This window comes from Rousettus aegyptiacus, unplaced genomic scaffold (genome assembly GCF_014176215.1).
Source record: "Rousettus aegyptiacus isolate mRouAeg1 unplaced genomic scaffold, mRouAeg1.p scaffold_m13_p_2, whole genome shotgun sequence".
Lineage (NCBI taxonomy): Eukaryota > Metazoa > Chordata > Mammalia > Chiroptera > Pteropodidae > Rousettus > Rousettus aegyptiacus.
Genome location: NW_023416295.1, coordinates 96,206,005 through 96,225,889, shown reverse-complemented (window position 1 = coordinate 96,225,889; position 19,885 = coordinate 96,206,005). Strand labels below are relative to the sequence as shown.

Genomic DNA, 19,885 nt, shown 5'->3' with positions numbered 1-19,885 from the left:
TTTGAACTTAGGCTCACATCATCAGGCCTCCAGAAGCACGAAGTCAGGGTTCTAGGCTGTAAGGAATAGCGTGGAAGGAGCTGGAAACCACAGGGGACAAACTAAAGGGCAGCGGAGGACCCAAGGGACATGGCGAAGAGGCAGAGGGGACAGAAGACGCTTGGAGGAGGCTCCCTAACCTGTGTCCCATCACCTCAGCGACAAGCGCCCCGACCCAGGTCCACTCCCTGCTCCACCTCTCATTAGCTGTGTGACTCATCCAAAATGAGGATCTCTTCACCACCGACGATCTGCGATCACAATGCCTTGCCCAGATCCCCCAGAACCTCCACACAAAGTCCCGCCTGTGGGCCAACATGCTTCCCCCTTGCCTGAGCACCTTCCTTCTCTACCTGCTCAAGCTCCACTTCCAAAAGACTTCTAAGATAACCCCGCCCTTTAGTTTATTGGCTGTATATAACATAAGTGCCATTAGTTTACTTTCTCAAGATGTTTCTCCTGCCTCTCCCTGTAGACCATTAAGTCGCAGACAACAGAGCCCAGAGCTCTGAGCCCCTGCCTGGGTCAGAGTGGTGGGCCCTTGACAAGGACCGCTAACAGGGAAGGGCAGCCTGGGCCACAGGCACCCAGTGAGACAAAGGAGAAGGCAATGAGAGGAGAAGCAGAGAGACAGAGAGAGAGAGAAGACAAGCAGAATGACTTGAGAGATTTAAGAGCAACCTCCAGAAGGGCGAAAAGCATGGTGGGCAGAAAGGCATGCACCGAGGAAGACAGAGCCAGCCCCAGCCTCTTGCAAGTAGGAGGGAGAAGGCAAGACAGCAGGGCTGAGAAGGGGCTGCTCTCAGGAGAGGGAAAGGCAGAGTGCGAGGGGAGAGGGGGGAGAAGCTGCCCCATGCTCACCTCCCCACACCTGACCATGGGCCAGAGGCCAGGCTGGCTAAAGGAGGTCAGAAAGACCAGCGCGTCAGTGCCAGGGCAAGGGTCACACAGTGACAGGGCAAAAATGAAAGCGGCCGTGAGCAAGGAGAGGGCTAGCAGCCCCAGCCTGGGAGCCAGCCCACAAGTGTGTGGGAGGCTGGGCTCAGAAATAACAGGCGCTAATCTGTCCTGCAGCTCTGCTTGTCATCTGCATGTCTGACTGGCCATCATCGGTGTGTCCTGTTCTGGGTTTGCAGACCAAGGCTGGGAGCAGGCCTAACCCCTGTTCTCAGAGTCTGCAGGTCTAGAACCTTCCTCTGGGCACCCTGGAGTCAGTTCGCCTTTTTTCCTGCCTGAACCTGCCACCTACCTGCCTATATGCTCTCAGCTCCCACTCTGTGCCCTACCCGGCTGGCCCACCTGGAAAACAAATGATGGCCTCTGGTTGCAGAAGTAGGGGCTCAGGCACAAAAGGATGGCAAGAGCGGGCCCCTGAGGGAAGATGAGAAGACAGAGCAGAGCAACCTCAGTGAGATGAGATCTGAGTCAGGTAGGTAGCTTGTCCCTCTTCCTCCCCCTCCCTGGGGTCCATCCCACACAGCGGGGCTGAGCTCAGAGCTATATATACCTTCCAGCTGGACCAGAGCCGCTGCTGAGAGCCCCTCCGTCAACTCCCTGTGCAGTCCTGCCTTGGCCCAGATTCCATGGCTGGTAAGAGGAGTTAAGCCAGTGTCTGGACCCCAGCAGGATCTGTACTCACGGAGGACAGGTGCTGTGGGGGCTGGGAGAGTCATCAAACACTGCCGAGCAGCCTCCTGCCCGCTGCCCAGAACTTGACCCACCTGGATCTGGGGCCAAGAAGAAGGCAGGGCAGGGGAGAAGGGAGGAGCAGGTGGGAGGCTCTGGACAGCGCACAAAGGCCACTCAGGGCGATGGGGGAGCACTATGTGAGAAGGCAGGAGAACTGGGTTCTAGCCCTAGCTCTCCTACTTACTGCCTGAGAGACTCTAAGAGAAACGGCTTCTTTGAGCTTCCCTCTGCATCTTCAAGCAGAGATTATAACTCCTCCCTCGAAAAGACTGAAGAGAGAACGAATGTCAGAGGCCTCTGAGCACTCCTGCTTACTCGGCATAACTACGAGGCTCCTGGCTTCAGCCTCTCTCCCTTCCCCTCCCCAGTCCTCCTCTGGGTCATGCCCACACCCTGCACCCCTCCCTGTCTTTCTGCACAGGGGACACCAATATGGCCGGGACAGTTTGCCAAACATCAATTTCATCCTGCTGGCCCCCCACCCCACCCCGGCCCACTCAACAGTGCCCTCCTGCCAAGAAGAGTTCCAGCACAAGGCCTGCTGGAAGCTTGTAGCCTGAGCTTTTCCAAACCCTGGTTCAGTCACAAGTATCTGGTGACCAAAGATAAAGTCTCTTAACCCAATTCCAGTGAGGACAGAAATATCTACCCATAACAACTAAATAAAACTAAGATTCACCCAAACGTCCATCAATGGATAAATGGATAAACAAAATGTGGTCTACTCATATTCGGTTTTAAAATGGAAGGAAATTCTGACACATGTGACATTACGCGAAGTGAAATAAGCCAGTCACAAAAAGATGATTCCTCACCTATACGAGGTGCCTAGAGCAGTCATATCTATAAAGACAGAAAGTAGAGTGGTGCCTGTCAGAGGCCAAGGGTTAGGGCGTGAGGCGTTTGTATTTAATGGGTCTAGAGTTTCAGTCTGTGAAGATGAAAAAGCTCTGGAGATGGGTGGTGGTGATGGTTTCACAACAATGTGAATGTACTTCACGCCACGGAACTGTACAGTAAAAGGGTAAATGTTATGTACATTTTGCCACACACACAAAAGAAACAGCTCAGCACCCAGAGTCTGGGGTACAATGGCATTCAAATAAATGTCTGCTGATTCTGCCATGTGCTGCCATTTCCAAGGGCCTTCCCAGACACCTGCAGCAACCTTAGCTCTCTCCCTTTGCTGAATGCCTCTTGCATACTTATTTGCCAATTTTCCTTTAAAGCACAAAGACGCCCTGCAATCCCCATACACCAGGGACCCTCTCAGCTCTGTAGCTGAACTACTTGCTCTGCCCTGCGCACCCCTTGCCCCTTCTCATATTCTCACTTCAGCTTATGATTAACACCCACCCCACTCTCCACCAAAGCAGCACAAAGAGCCTCGGGTCCCAGAGCCTCCATGCCACACCAGCTCCATGGGGATGACCTATGTAAAGCACCCAGTCCCATACTTGGCACCCAGCAGGTGCTCCATACACATGACCTGTCTCCTTCATAAAGCTTCCACAGGGGCCAAAGGTATGAAGCAACCATCAGAACATGAAGCAGTTAGAGTCGGCGAAACACGGAAGGCCAATCCGGGGCACGAATGCCCATAGAAATAAGAGAGACTCTGTGGGAACGGAGCAAAGCCACAGTGGTGCGTGGGTGAGGAGAGAAACGAAGTTTTACTGGTGACTGAGGAGCAGACCCGGGTTCTAACACAAAAGAGCAAAAGAGAAGGCCTCGTTCTGGCTGTGCTGGGAAGCCTGTAGGTAAAGGATGCAGTAGGAGGGGCTGTGAGAGCTCCATGACTCCCTAGGCCAGTAACAAACCGGATTTAAGTGGAGTCAGCTGAATTAAGTTGAAGAGTGCCCCCTTCAATATTCCTGTCCACCCAGCACCTCAGAATGTAATCTTATTTGGAGATAGGCTCTTTTTCACAGATAGATGTAATTGGTTAAAGTGAAGTCATACTGGATGGGGGTGGACCCCAATCCAATGGCTGGTGTCCTTATAAGAAGAGAAGACATGTAGAGATGCACGCAGAGGGAACACGGCCACGTGACGACGGCAGAGACTGGGGGGGCGCAGCTGTAAGCCAAGGAACACCGAGCTTTGCCGGCGCCCACCACCATGAGCTGGGAGGGAGGGAGGCATGAACAGGCCTCTCTCAGAACCCTGAAAGGAAGCAGCCCAAGAACACCTCGATTTCAGACTTTTGGCCTCTGAACCATGAACAAACAAATTTCTTACAGCAGCCTTAGGAGACGAATACAGTCGATCCCCACCAGACCCTCACACACTGCTCTTTAAACAGCTGACGAAGCATCAGTGTTGGGGGAGAGGCACCAGTGTAGGCTGCGGAGAGAGAGCTTGGGGCGTGGGCATGGGGACTGGAACCATCTTGCTGGGAGCCAGGGTGGGGCCCACTCTTGTCAGGGGCTTCAGCCAGTAACCGAGACCTTCTTAGCTCCTGCCCGAAACCAGTGTTTCAGGCTGGAGGTCCCGGGGGACTTTCCAATGGGAATGGAAGTCTGACCTGGGCCTTCCAACAGCTAATAGGTTTTTGTTTTTGTTTTACTTTCCCCGATACCCTCTCTTCCAACCAAAAGTTAACACAGCCCCAAGCAAGACTCCTTGGTCCTTCCCGCATGGCTATTGGACATAAGGTGCCTATATGTGTGTGTTCTGCATCCTCATCCACTCAGGAATATCCAGCCTTTCCAAGTCACTCTTGGCTGAAGGGGATCTTTCCTGAGTGAAGTCTATAGAACTCTGCTTGAATCGTTCCTGGGACACTCCAGTCTGCCTTGCAGCCAGTTATATGTGCTCAACCCTCACCCACCGTACTGTAAGCCCACCAATACCTGGAACACAGTAGGCTCAGGAAGGAGGAAACGAGTCCAATGGTCACCTTCCTGATCACTCCTCACAGCCAAGGCAGAAAGCTGGGAGTTGAGGCACTGCCCTGGGGAACGGCTTGTGGGATTTCCCAGTGTTCCACCTCTTTCCCGTCTCCCACTGTCCCAGGCCCTCACCCACTCAAAGGCAACCCCCAGATGCCCTCGCATCCCTTGGGAACCCAGTGTGGAAGCAATGTCCCTCTGATGGAAGCCACAAGAGATCACTCCCCCTCCCTCCATCACTTGGTGGGAACTCCAACGTTGCTGTGTCTCACCCCTTGCTTAGGTTCTATTTCGAGCTGGACCATGAGGTCAGGCGTCTGCTGCCCCACCCCAATAGGCTCCTTACCGTACATCTTGCCCTCATCTGACAGAATGATCTTGCGCCGGCCACAGGGCGGGTAGATGGCCAGGGCCTCCTGAAAGCTCTGCTCAATGTCCGGGCTCCACACGCCCTCCGCATCATTGTCGATGGGCTTGTCCAATGCCTGACTGCCCCCAGAGACGTTGCTCCCCTCAGGGGAGTTGGGAGAGCTCCACTCGTTGGAGGTAATGGTGCCGGCCTTGCCCTCCAAGGCTCCGCTTGGAGGAGCGCCCGTTGGACCTGTTTGGGCAGAAACCATGGCATTGGTGGAAGAACTATGTGAACCATAGGATGGGAGCACCGAGAAAGTGGAGTGCCAAGGCCTAAACCAGTTGCTCTCCCTTGCCTGGCTACTCGTGGCACATGAGCTGGGAGGAAAAAGGCCAGGGATTCAGGCGATAAGGTAAAATGTCCAGGAGGATGAAGAGGCCCAGGATCCATGGCAGGTCATTGCCCCTCTGTAGACCTCAGCTTCCCACCTGTCAAATGAGCACAATGACCTGGGCGCTCTCCAATTGTAGCTCTTAGATCCCAGATAGGCCAAGGAAGTAGGGAGACAAGGACTAAGTGCTCGTGGACGGGCTGCCATTAAATCGACAATGGGCAAAAAGGATGCAAAATGTTATGCGTTGTTGGCGGGAAGACATAGTAATACAGACAGTATGGAAAACAGAGGTTCCTCGAAAAATTAAAAATTGAACAACCCATGATCCAGCAATCCTATTTCTAGGTATATATCCAAAAGAATTGAAAGTAAGATCCTGAGGAGATATTTGTACACCTATGTTCAGAGCAGTATTATACACAATAGCCAAGAGTAACACAAATATCCACAGATGGATGAATGGATAAACAAAATGTGGTATGTGCATACAATGGAATATCATTCATCCTTAAAAAGGAAGAAAATTCTATCACATGCTACAACATGAATAAACTTTGAGGACATTATGCTCAGTGCAATAAGCCAGGCACAAAAAGATAACTACTGTATGATTCCACTTACATGAGGTACATACAACAGTCAAAGAGACAGAAAGTAGAATGGCCACTGCCAGTGGCTGGCGAGAGGAGGAAATGGGAGTTGGTGTTTAATGGGTACAGAGTTTCAGTTTCGCAAAGTGAAAGGTTCTGAAGATCTGTTGCACAACAGTATGACTATACATTTAACACTACAGGGCTGTACACTTAAAAATGGTTAAGATGATAAAATTTTATGTTTTTGACCACAATTAAATATTTAAATTTTAAAACAAGGATGCAAAGTAAAATGAACTTCATCATTCTCTATTTCATCTCCAGCTTGGGCTCTTTTTAAAGAAGCTTTAGCCACGGCAGATTCTCACATGCGGGGCTATGGCAAGGTTGCTTTGCTGGTGCCTACAGAAGCCGACAACACAATCCTGCCCTTAAAGCCAACGACACAATCCTGCCCTTAAAGCCAACGACACAATCCTGCCCTTACCTCTAGCATAAGACAAATCCAGTGACCTGTTGGCTCCGACTATTCAAGCTGTAAATTTCTGGACACAGTTCTCAGGGGTTTGGGAAGGATCAGGGCACACCAGTAATCTTAAAGCAGTTTCTGGATTATGAATACCAAGTGTGTACCATTTACCTCCCATGGCCCTCCACGAGACTCTAGCCACTGGGCACATCTGCAAAGGAGGACATCTCCCCATCACACATATCCCTCATACTGCCCATTTCCTTCTCCCCCCAGTAGCCATGAGGAGCAGTGTAGCCCAGCAGCCTAAACCCAGGGATAGAAGTTTAAACACCGGAGTTCCAACCCACTTCCATCCAGGAAGTAAAATGAACTTCACCATTCTCTATTCCATCTAGGGCCCCCTGAGATAAGACTTTCCCCAGAGCATTCCTGGCTCTCTCTCCCTTTCCCATGCCTGAGACCCCTCAGTACCACCCACCCCCAGGCCTGTTAGAGGAACACAGTTCCTCACAGAGGGGTAGGTATGTGGGTCAGTGTGGTTAACATCCAGGGAAGGGACTGGAAATGCTCATCCTGGGAGGGAGTGGAGGTTCCAAGGAGCTTGGCCAGACTGCTGGCACAGGTGAACAGTCAAACAGTCCAACAGAAAGAGGTTAAACCACTGAAATTTAAAGCAGGGACCCTAATGGAACCCTAACCCAACCCCCTCAGCTTGCAGATGAGGACCCTGAGGCTCAGAAAGGCCTAAGGACTTGTTCAAGGTCATATAGCAAGTCAACAGAGCATCTGGGTCTTGATATCTGCCCTCCAGTGTCCCAGGCCTTTCAGTATAAAAAATGTTGGCTCCCTCTGGGTGGCTGTGAAAATAAGTTTTCCTTGAAATATGTCTTAGGAGGTCACTTGATTGAAAAAAAAAGAGATTATTCTCCATCAGAATTTCTGGTCTTGAATCTACCATGAATGTTGAAGCATTTTTCTGTACCTTCTCCAAAACAAACTTCTTAAAAGAGCTGTTAACTTTAATTTCTAGCAATACAGTAAAGACGATTTTAAAACTCTCATTCTAGAAAAGGAATTTAGACACAATAAATAAAATATAAAAAATATGCTTTAAAATACACAACTGACCTCAGAAGAAAATAAACCCATAGAGTCCCAAAATGAGAGAACTCTAAGCTACAGAAATAAGCAAATGGGCTGTCACTACACTAGCTCTGGGAGGCAGGGAGTGAAGCTATTCTCAGTAATAAAGCCACAGGGTTTTAATGGCCTCAGAGATGAAACCTTAGACCTGAGATATCCTGGCAGGTTCGAAAAGAAAACAATACCTCAATCCTCAGACAAAAAGGTAGAATCCAAATGAAATAAACAAGGAAGATTGTCTGTTCTATCCTAATACCTAGGTATGAAAAAGAATCGTCTTTCCTAAAAATTTGTGAGATTTGAATTTTACATTACTCAGAAAACTCCAGCCAATTCATTAAAGCAAACAGTGGTCCCAGACTGTAAAGACAATCTTAACCACAACTGCAGAGAACTCCCAAAGATAATGCCTTAGTAAAGAGGATCTCAAAATCCCAAATCACAACTCTCTCTCTCTCTACACTCTCTCTCTCTCTCTCTCTCTACACACACACACACACACACACACACACACAAAACCTACCATGATCTAGACTCAACAGGATTAGATCTTGGATTAGATCTTGGATTAGATCTCCAAGAACTACGAATAATTGAAATATCACATAAAAACTATTATATAATTGTGTTTAAAATAATTATCGACTTAAACAAGAAATCAGAAACATGAGAAAGACTTAGACAATATCAAAAAATAAAAAGCAGACTGGAAACAACAAAATAAAACATTTAAAAATAAAAATTTTTGTCATTCGATGCTTAAGATTAACAGAAAATTAGATACAGCTAGAGAAAAAAATTAACACTCTGGAAGACAGATCTGAGGATATTACTCAGAGGTGTATTTTTTTAATGACAATAAAGAGCAAGGAGAACAGAATAAGGCAGTTCAACATACTTCCCACTAGCATTACGAAAAGAGAGAATATGGAAAATTAAGTAGAACAAAATTTGAAGACTGCTATATTAATTGTGTATATTGATAAGACTTCTCAACAATAACACTAGGAAACTCATTATAACATCTACAAATTATTGAGAGAAAAATAACTGTCAACCCAGAATTTAAAACCCAACCAAAATATCATTCCAGAGCAAACATTAAATAAAAGTATTTTCAAACAAAGGTGGAGAGAATTGAGTAGTAACAGACCCTCACTATAAAAAAAGTTAAAAACATAATAGTAAAGGAGGTATTTTTAAAAAACAAAAAAACTCATATGAAAAGAAGGCATTACACACATGAAAGAGTGGTGAGCAAAGTAACTGGTAAAAATAAGAGTGGATCTAAACAATATTAACTATATAAAAACAAGAACTATAACGACGACTATTTGGCCATGTAATACACACACGTGCATGCACACATACATGCACACAGAAAAATCATGTTTCTGAACCATAAGTTCAAAAGATGCATTTGATAAAATTGAAGACCCATTCACAATAAAAACTCTTAGCAACTACAAGAAACAGAAGGAACTTCTTTAACCTGACAAAAGTTATCTTCCAAAAACCTACATCGATATTGTGATTTAAAATACATATTTGGTCTTCGGTACAGGTTTCTGGCACAGAGCTCCTGGAATCCTTGGAATTTCCTAAGTGATAAGAGAGAAAGGAGTGTCTTGTTATGTGAATGAGGTGACTTTGGGAAAGCACCTAAAGATGGGGCTGATGGTCAAGAGAACCAACCATATAATTAGAGGGCTGGAACTTTCAGTACCCTCTCCCCCGCCACCTCTGGGGAGGGGAAAGAAGCTGAAGCTTGGATAAGTTGCCTATGGACAGTGATTTAATCAATCATCTATGTAATGAAAAAAGCCAAAAGGATAGCCCGGCAGGAGGGCACAGGCATCAAGAGAGATGCAGCACCAAAGCTTACTCTTCCTGGCCCTCCTCACCCTGCTGTTGTTCATCTCGGTGGTCGCTGAAAAGAATGACACAGAAGGGTGCCCAGGTGGGGAGTGGGCCCGGGAGCCCTGTACCCCTGGCAGAAGTTCTGAGTGTAGGTTTCCACGGGGGTGCCTGCAGGGCCCAGACTCAGCAGATCCAGCACAGCATGCCGTGCAACTGGAAAGAAGAGTTTGGAGCCTTTGCAAGTAGAAGTTTGATGAGCGCTGGGAGGGCGCATAATGGGAACATGGTCACCAAACCTCACCAAAGCACCCTGAAGAAGGCGTAGTCCAATGCTTCATGCCAGGAGACGACGTGAGTGGCCAAGCCTACATCACCAAGACCAAAGCCAAGGCCAAAGTCAAAAAAGGGAAAGGAAAAAACTCACAGCCAAACCTGGATCCCAAGGAGCTCCTGACCCACGCCACCTCCCATGGGCCCAAGATATAACCCACCAGTGCTGTTGTCTGCTCTGTCAGCTTTATCAACCATACCCTACTTCTTCCCTTTCACTTCCCCCAGCTAGTGCCCAAAGTGGAGAAGGACAAGGAATTCTGGGCAGCTTGAGCCTCCCCTCAAAAGGATTTGATTCTCCAGACCCATGTTGTTCTTCCCTACAACGATGCCATTACTAAGAAATAAAACAAACCCTCATTTTTTTCCCCAATAAAAGCGAGGAGGAGGAGGAGGAGGAGGAAGAAGAGGAGGTTCGAAGAGCTTCTGAACTGGTGAACACATGGAGATTTGGAGAGAGTGGTGCACACCTGGAGAGAGCGTGGCAGCTCCACGTCCTTTCCCCAGTCTACCTGGCTGTTCCTGGTATATTCTTTTATAATAAACCAGTAATCTACTAAATAAAATGTTTCTCTGAGTTCTGTGAGCCACTCTAGCAAATCCACTGAACCCAAGGAGAGGGTTGTTGGAACCTCCAACGTATAGCTTGTGATAACCTGGGCTTGTGACTGGCATCTGAAGTGGGGAGCAGTCTTGTGGGGCGGAGCCCCTAACCTGCGGGATCTGACGCTATCTCTGGGTAGCTAGTGTCAGAATTTAGTTGAACTGTAGGACACTAGTTGGTGCTGGGGACTCTACTTGGAGTGGAAAACCCCCTCCCCCTACACACACATTAGAATTGGTGACCAGAACTTTTACCTATGCAACAGTTAATGGTTAAACACCAGAAGTATTACCTTTCTAGTCAGGAATAAGATAAAGAATCCTCATTTCCAACATTTATATTCACTGTGTAATAGAAATCCTAGCTAACACAGGAGGACAAGAAAAAGAGATCCAAAGATTGGAAAGGAAGTAAAACTGTCATTATTCGAAGGAATGATAGAAGACTGAAGATTCTACAATCAAATTACAAAAACTTCCATGAAAATATATCAAGATCAATATCAAAATTACATTCTTTTATACCAGAAGTAAGGTATTAGGCCATGTAATTTTTTTAAAGTATTCCATTTAGAAACCAAAACCATAATTTATCTAGTGATAAACCTAAGAATAGATAAGACTTTTACAGAGAAAACTGTAACTGTTTCTGAAAGTCATAAAACACCTAAATAAATGAACAGGATATTGTATGTTCATGATTGGGAAAATATCATAAAGGTACTGAATTTCTACAAATAAATCATAATTTCAATGAAGTTTTGTTTAAAAATCCCACAAGATTTTCACAAAACTTAATAAGCTGGTTCTTAAAATATACAGAAGACAAGACAATTCTTAAGTTGTTTAAATCATTATCTTCACTCTGCCTTTCTTCTCCTTGGCTGCACATTTTGCCAGACCCACTCCATAAATGTTTCCATCAGGGTTGTGACGTGACCTCTTTTTTTTTTTTTAATCCTAAACATATCCCACGAGGGATCACCACCCATGGCTTATACTTCCACTATATGTTTTTGATTTCCAAATCTGTATGCCTTTCCTGAGTTTAGATCTATCAACCAGGCAACTCTAATCAGTCATCTCCAAAGCTCCTCAAATTCACCATGTCCAAAATCAAATCTGCAGCCCGCCACTGAGTCCTGCTCCTCCTCCTCTCTCAGGAAAGGACACCACTATCCATCTAGAGGCCAGACACCTAGGAGTATATATTGACTTTTCCCTCTTATATGCCATAAACAATGACTATAACCTGTCTTTCTATCTCCTAAATGTCTTCTTGAACACACTTCTCTTTCTCTATCAGGGCACTAATCCAAAGCTTCCACCAGGGCTCACCTGGATGACTGCGCCAACCCCATCCAGACTCCATAATCTTTACATGGCATCCAGAGTGATTTTTCTACAATACAAATCTGATTCCGTGATTCCTCTATCACTGAAGATCTTTCAACAGCTTTCCCATGACTCGATAAAATTACATGCTCTGTAATGCAATTCTATAAAGCCCTTCAGCAGCTGATTCCTGCTCTCCTGCTATACTTTCCACACCTCTGCACCATTCTCTGTACACCCTTCTCTGCACCCACTCTCAACCCCCAAACTCAATTATCCAAATGACACTCCCAACATACTAAGCTCCTTCTCTATGCCCAGAAGTGTTGCTCATAACTAACTTTGCTTCTTGTTCCTATTTCACCTGATTAAGGCCTAGCCAAAATGTCTCTTCCCCTGGGAGGATGACCCTGACCTCAAGTCTGGATTAGGCACCCTCTTATGCGCTCCAAAAGATTCCCACGCTTTGCATATCCCAGCCGCCATCTCCCATAAAGACTGGCCTCCTCCGTCACACTTCAGACACCACGAGGGCAGGGATGGTTGTCTCTTTCTAATGAGTCCTCAGCATACTGCACAATGCTGGAGAACAAATGAATGAACAAATGAATGGATAACTTGTAAGTGTTCTTTGCGATAATGATTTCTCTGTGGGGAGGATAAACTGCTCTGTGTTTAGTGTCAGGAAATACAAGAAAATCTCAGCAAATATCTGGACTTTGGCACGCCAGAGGGAGAACCTGAATTGCTGTAAATCCCTGTGGGATTTACTTCGGAAGTGTGATGTCTGGGTATCAAGAGACTGGTTTCGGTTCCAGTTCTACGAGCAACTTTGTGACCACGGTCAACCTCTCCATTTCTCCAGGCCTGCTTGCTCATCTATAAAACCAAGATGATGGTTTGCTCCCACTGGGATCAAAGATCCCTTCTGTCCTAGCACTGTCTGTGTCTTACACCCCTTGCACAGGGCCTCCACATCTTCAGGGAGCTCACCTAACAGCTTCTAGACATAGTCTGCAGACTTTCACCTGGGCTTTGCTCAGAAAAGGCTGGGGAACTGACCTTCCATGGAGGGATGTCCTATATATGATCAGTAAGATGAGATGTATGGGGCCTGACACAGTCAGTGCTCAATTAAAGCTATTTATTAGCGCCATCACCGCTCTCACGAAGCTATAAATAATGCCTCAAGTGAAAGGCATAAAGCCCTAAATGGACCCGATGGGACATATATACCTTAAGCCCTAATACCTAATGTTAATTAGCATTAATTAATAATATTAATATCTAAGGCCCCATACGTCCTGGCTTTAGCCTAAATTGTCTTCTGGAACCTGACACTAAACATGGCTGGATAGTCTGGGCCAGGCAGAGAGTGCTGTGGAGGCCAGAAAGTTAAGAGAGAAGGCAAGAAGGGAGGCCCAACCTCCCAGATCCTGCAGGACCCCTCCTGAGAGCCAGAGGTTGTGGTCTCTGGGCCTGCCTTCAGCAGAGCTAAGCTAGACCGGCAGGTGAAATGAGCATTCTGGGTCCCTGCAGAAGTTGGGCCCAGGGCAACCCAGCAGAACACCAGACCTGATGAGAGCCAGGCTTGTGCCAGACACTGTCCCACAAGGCAGGTTTTCTGAGGACCTGCACTCTGTGTCCCCAAGATTGGGTCTGTCCCAGAGAAAGCAGGGCAGCGGGTCATCCAAGGCCCTGGGCCACGGGATTTGTTACCAAAATGGAGTTGCTCCCAGCCCTGTGTGGCCTGCTGCTCCTGTCTCTCGGTCTAGTCTCTCCCACCCTCACCACCCACAGCCCCAGGCCTGGCAGCTGCTTCCCTCACTAGGCAAACCTCTCACATGGTTTCTGCCCCACAGCTAGGAGAACGGGGTAAGCCAACACCATCCCAGAAAAGGATCCTCACTCCTCCTCCTCCTTCCCTCCCAAGTGCTCCACAGTGACCCTTAGGGCCTGCCAGGATGAGAGCTGGGGGTCGGGGTGGAGGGGGGAGTGACAGATGGCATCGTTAACCCTGGGCCATGTGCCATGAGCAGAGGAATAAAAATAATCCCTGACTTGGCTCCAAAGCCTGGCCTGGAGGCCTCCTGCTCTGCTCCCTACCCCACCCAAAAGCTCACCAGATGGTCTACCCAGTGCAAATACCAGGCCCAAGCAACACTCAGCTCCATCCTAGAGGCCACAGATGCTGGTTACTCAGGAAATTTCAGAAGATTCATGAACTTAGGGGCTTTTCTTAGGATCTTCCTAATGAGAACAATAAGCTCCTCAAAACCCCTTTCAGGACAGGAAGGGAATCATGGTCCCCAGGTTATAAGTGGAGAAATTGAGGCTCAAGAGAGGCCAATAACCTGGCCTGAGAAACTAGCAAAACCAGACCTCAGATCCTGAAGTCCTGTCCCCTGCCTGGTCCACGACTGTCTCCTTAAGACACACACCTCCAGTTTTCAAAACTCACCCCCTTCAGGCGTCTTCCATGGCCATCAGTATCTCTAAGCACCCCCTAACTCCCCCTAGTCTCTACAGCCCCCAACATACAACCCAACACATGACATCTATTCCTGTAAAAGTGATCACACCTTGCTCATCTACTTCCCTGACTGGACTGCAAGCTACTTGAGAACATGGTATTTCTCATGTATTAGCATTCCCCACTACTCCTGCCCCATTGTTGGGAATTTAGGTAATAAGTATCATCCTTAAGGAATTAATTCTCCCCTTGATCCCCTTTCCTCGGTCAGGGACAAATCTATTACTCACTTCCTTCACTTGTTGGGGGTCAACACATGTTACAACCTCTTCCCTGTGCTCCTTGACCCCAAACTGGAAGTGATGGAGAATGAAACTCAGAAAGTTTATAACACTTGCCTGGTGTCATCTAGAAAGTTAGGGAGAGACAATTAGGAGAGGACCTGAATCTCCCTCTCAGTTATGAAGATAAAAATGGTTCTCTCCGCCCCTCTTCTCCCTACTCTGAATCCAAGAGCTCTGGGATCTAGGCTAAAGATTCCAGCCACATCAGGATTCTCGCGAGGAGGCTCTGACCTCCTGCCCACTGATACCTCTGCTCCTTCTCTCAGGGGCCCTTTGAAAGAATTACTTCCTTCATTCCAATAACTCCTATAACTGAGAAGCTGGGAGGAAAAGAAAGTTGGAGTTTCCTTCCAGGATACCCATCCTAATTTTCAAGATACATTTGTCCCAGAGGTATAATGATGTAGAAGACAGAGGGAGTGGCTAAAGTAATTCAGAGTGGGAGCCAGTCCCTTCTGTCTCAGTCCCAGACCAGGAATCCTTCTTCAGGTTGGTGGAATTATCTGCAAGGCCTGATTATCAAGGCCAGGAGTCATGCATCTGAACCCCAGGTGCTTTGTCCAATCCAATATAGCTGTGGCTACAGAACATCTACACTGAACGGAATGTGTATCTTACCCACCCAATTCATTTCAGAGAAGAAAATGGCTCCTCCCGTCATTATCCTGGCTATTCCCACCAGACTAGACTCTGGAGATAGGGACACAAATTGCACTAAAGCAGAAGAGCAAACACCCTGATTTGGGGGGAATTTCTGAGCCTTCACTGCCCTGACCTCATTTCTTAAACAAGAACGAGAGAGGAGAGCAGGAACAGTGGAGCAGTGGACCCTAGCCTTCTTCCACACTCATTCCCAGTCTTCCCTCCAGCCCCCTCGGTCTCTCACCACCTCCTAAACCTCGAGTTTACTCGTATTGTTTTCCTGCTTAGGGTGGTCCTTTGTACTTATTTAATTCCTGTAAACAGTCTATCAACAAATACCTACCTCATGAGGGTAGGGGAACAGGGAGATGCTAAAGGGGTACAGACTTTCAGCTATAAGGTGAATAAGTTCTGAGGAGCCAATGTAAAACAGTGCTATAGTTGATAACACTGTATAGTATACCTGAAATTTGCAAAGAGAGTAGAACTCGAATGAAGAACTCGAACTTCCACAAAAGATAAATACGTCAGGTGACAGATGTGTTAATTAACTAGACAGGTGGGGGGACTCTTTCATAATGTACACATATATCAAATCACCAGACATATACTTTAAACATATCATAATTTTATGTCAATTATATTTCAATAATACATTTTTTAAATAATTTTTTAAACCATCTATTGAGTACTTATTCCTGGACCAAACTCTAGAGAAAGGGGTTTAGGCCCTCAGGGGCTTAGACTTTAGATGGAGGACTGGTACACATACAATGCAGGACAACATGACTCCCTCTGAGGGAGGACTCAAATCCTGCCCCAGGAGAGAGGGTCCTTGACTGCAAGGCGGAAAAGAATTCAAGGGCACGTCAGAGTTAGAGACAAAAGGGAAGTTTATTAGAGAAGGAATAATGCTCCACCAACAGTGTGGTCTCCTCTCAAAGACAGAGAATGAGAGAAACGTGGAGCGTTCGAGGAATTCAGTTTACCTTCCATCTTAGTTTCTATAAATTACAGTTTACAGACTTTGTTTCCCTATTTTCCTTTGGTGGTATGGGGAATGCATCATTAAAGGCATGTTAGTAATCTCTGCCTTTGTTCTGTGGGTTCCCCATGGTCTGGCCACAGTGAATGAATGGTTGTGTTTGTTTTGTGTAGAGTATGACTTAAAGACTTTGTTTTCCTGTTTTCCTTTCATGGTGCAGGTAAAAAGATTGTTAGTTACCCCAGCAAGAATCTTCCTTTGTTCTGTAGGTTTCCTGTGGTCTGGCAGCACATTGCAGGCTCTGAATACAACAGGTCAGTTTATGTAGCTTTCATGTCTCTTCCCTATATCACAGGCACTTAAATATGTAAGTGCTAGGAAGTGTGAGAGGCTTCAGTGAAAGCAGGTATAAGGCACACAGCTCCGCCACGCCACAGCTTGCCTCTGCCCTGAAGGGTTCCTTGGCCCGAGCCCAGAAAGGCCTCAGGCCTGTAATACTTATTGCCTCAACTACTCGTTCAGCCACCTCAGTCATCTTGTCTTTCATTCTAAGCCACTGTCTTTCTTACCAACTACAGCCAGGGAAAATTTATATGCCCCAAGGTGCCTAGGAGATTGGCTGCTTAATTATAATTCAGGAGGCTGGAGAGGGAAGAAGACAGGGGCCTGGGGCAAAGAGGGAGAACCCATCTCCAGGGACGGCAAGGCAGAGCAGGGAGCCCATCTCCCCAACATGATGCTGCCTCCCCACCTTATGCGCAGCCCCCATACACTAGGCAGGGCATAAATGAGCAGCCTAACAATCGTGGGAGGGAGGCCTAGCTGTTGAGGAGGTACCCAGGACATTCTCTTTCTGCTTTCCAGAAAGAGAATGGTTTTAATATTAAGGATAGCAGGTACCATTGTTTAATGCCCACTTCTGCCTGGCACTGGGCTGACATCTCCCCCAATACCCCCGACCTCCCCTTGAGGTAGCCTGTAACACCCCATTTCTGATAATGGGGCAGGTGCTCCTCGGGTGAAGTGCTGAGCCCAAGCCTCAAAGGTCTAAGTGAAGAAGCTCAGTTCCTCCCACAGCAAATCGTCTCTCTCCTAGCAAAGGCCACTCTAGTTCTGTGGACAACCGGAGAAGCGCGGTGTGAGTCTACAACGTGAGGGATTTAAGTTAGAAGCAAAGAGTATCAGGGACGGGTACCAGACCCTGACTGACCAGCTAAGAGGCATTTCTGGGGATGCGAAAATCTTCCCGGTCCCTTTCTCAGCAGAGACCCCGCTGCCCCCATAGCCTCTGATGAAGGTCCCAGCTGGGAGGTGTGGGGTTCCCAAGGTTGGTGTGAGAGAGGAAAAAACCAGGAGAAAGTTACCTCTAACTTACAGGTGAAGTGCCCTGACAAAAGTACGCACAGCTAGTTGAAACAGGGGCTGAACTAAACCTTAACCCTGCAATTTGATGCTACACAATTACGACTACCACAACCAGCATCTGAGGATGAGAGAGGAGAGAGCTGGTCCCTAGGAAGGAGAGGAGCAGGTGACCCACATACATGGTTAAGCAGGTTCCCCAGCCAAAAAAATCCCTCCCTGTTTATTGTCATGCCTAACACCTTACCATGAGTGCATCAGCCCTTTGTGTCTTTCATTCATTCATTCAAAGTTGTACATTGAGCACCTGCTATATGCCAGGCTTTGAATACCAAGCCAATGTCCTTCAATCTGAGGGGTGGGGTGGGGCAGGGGTCCAGGGTTCCCTGTGAAGATGTAAATACAGTCAATCCTTATTATATACAGAATATTTACAGAGTCCATATCTGCAAATTCACCTACTCACTAAAATTTGTAAATCCCCCAACCCTACAAAAGATTTGAGATTTTGCTTTCCAGCAACCATTATCAGTTTGATGCAAATAAACTCTTGTAAAAACTTTTAAAAATGTGTAACCCCCAAATCAATGCTAGTGGTGCTTTCAGTCATTTGCAGACATGAGCAAGTTCTGAGCAGCCAAAAATGTGAGTCACTCACGTTCCCAGCTGAGGCTGAACAGGGCTGCACTCTGCCTTCTGGTCTCAGCTCTTACACTACAAACAAGTGTCCTTTTCATGGTCTATTTAGTACCATGTTTTCCCTGCTGTTGTACTTTTTGTTATTGATTTCGCTGTTTAAAACGGTCCCCAAGTGTACTGCTGAAGTGCCATCTAATGTTCTAAGAAGGCTGTGATGTACCGCATGGAGAAAATGTGTTAGATGAGCTTTGTCCAGGCGTGAGGTAGAGTGCTGCTGGCTGAGTTCTACGGTAGTGAATCAGAATATACATTAAATAAAATGCCTTTAAACAAAAACAAACACAAAACCAAGGTTATGAATTAATCAGCTGATGAAAACATTGCACCGGAGGCTTACAAGAACCTAGCCCTAGAAATAATTGTTTAGTGTCTGCTAACTCAGGGTCCTCGGTGACTTTATAAAACATGACCACAAATAACGTGTTTAACGGGAACAGAATTTCTGTTTGGAATAATGAAAAGTTCTGAAGACAAATGGGAATAATAGCACACTGCCAGTGTACTTCCTGAAGCTGCTGAACTGTACACTTAAAATGGTTAAAATGGTAAAATTTATGTTACGTAATTTTTTTAAAAAAAAGATAGAAGAGGAAAAGATGTGGACATAGAAGGGGAAAAGGAAGCACTTCAGGAGACCTGGGCCTCAGATACAGGAGACAAAGGAAAATGGCCTATTTGTAGCTAGAAACAAAAAGAGACAAGACAGAAGAGTTCCCAGGCCACAGGCGGGAGAGTCCCGGGGGATGAAGGAAGGAGAGGGAGTGGAGGAGAGGAAAACAGCCCCGCAGAGAAATGGGCTGGGTGGGGCGGGGCTGGGCCATGTACTAGGCTGGAAAAAACTGACCCCAGTGTTACTTCAGAAAGCTGGCTAGGGCTTGCTGAAGGCCAGGAAAGGGCCATTCTCAAAAAAGTCATAAAACCACACAAAACCTAGGTGTCAGAAAGCCTGAACTCCCACCACCGGAGCACCCTGCCTTTTCCTGTCCCGACCAGCACAAAGGTCTGGGGCAAGCTTGGCAAGCGTCTGGTCCACTGTGAAGAAGCTTCAGGGCAGCAGGACCTGAATTAAGATGTGTCTCTTCCCAGCAACTTATTTAACCTCCCTAAAGCTTCCACCTCCTTATCTCTCAAAGAGGGAGACGCTTTGCTGTGCAGAGAAATAAAGGGTTAAGTGAAACAAAACACATAAAGAATCAAGAACACAGAGTCCATATTACCCACCACCCCTTACTAACTTTTTTATGTGAAAAGTTACCACATCTTGTTTCTTGACAGGATAAGAATGGGGAGGAGGTGACAGAAAAGAAGGCAAAAAGAGGACCCCCACAATCCTACCCAGTGTAAGGCATGTTGAAACCACAGTCATAAAGAAGCTACCCTCTCAGGCCTGGCCTGGACAAGAGAGGGGCTGAGGGGAAGAGATTCAGGCTTGGGCTCCGGAGTCAGTCCTGGGCTCAGATCCTGGCTGGACCTCATGCTGGCCCAGTGTCCAGTATCCCTGGGCAAGCTACTCAACTCTCTGAGCCTGTGTCCTCCCAAATATATTCCAGAGGTAATAATGTTATCTCCTCATAGGACTGTTGTGAGGATTAAGTTCAGTCGTGTCCATAAGATACAGGCACAGAGGGTGGCTCTTGGAAGGGCTCCTCAATCATGAGTGATTATTGGACCGATGA

The 19,885-nt window shown here is 47.0% G+C and overlaps 1 protein-coding gene across 3 annotated transcripts in view; it reads right to left on the bottom strand.

The window, feature by feature from the left end:
• TEAD4 (TEA domain transcription factor 4) overlaps positions 1 to 19,885 on the bottom strand; it is a 60,333-nt gene that overhangs the window by 29,298 nt on the left and 11,150 nt on the right. For all 3 annotated transcript variants that reach the window (XM_016130137.2, XM_016130135.2, XM_016130136.2), the window contains exon 2: positions 4,969 to 5,223. In XM_016130137.2, coding sequence (XP_015985623.1) covers positions 4,969 to 4,975 — 7 coding nt within the window. In that variant the 5' untranslated portion in view covers positions 4,976 to 5,223. The remainder of the gene's footprint in view (positions 1 to 4,968; positions 5,224 to 19,885) is intronic.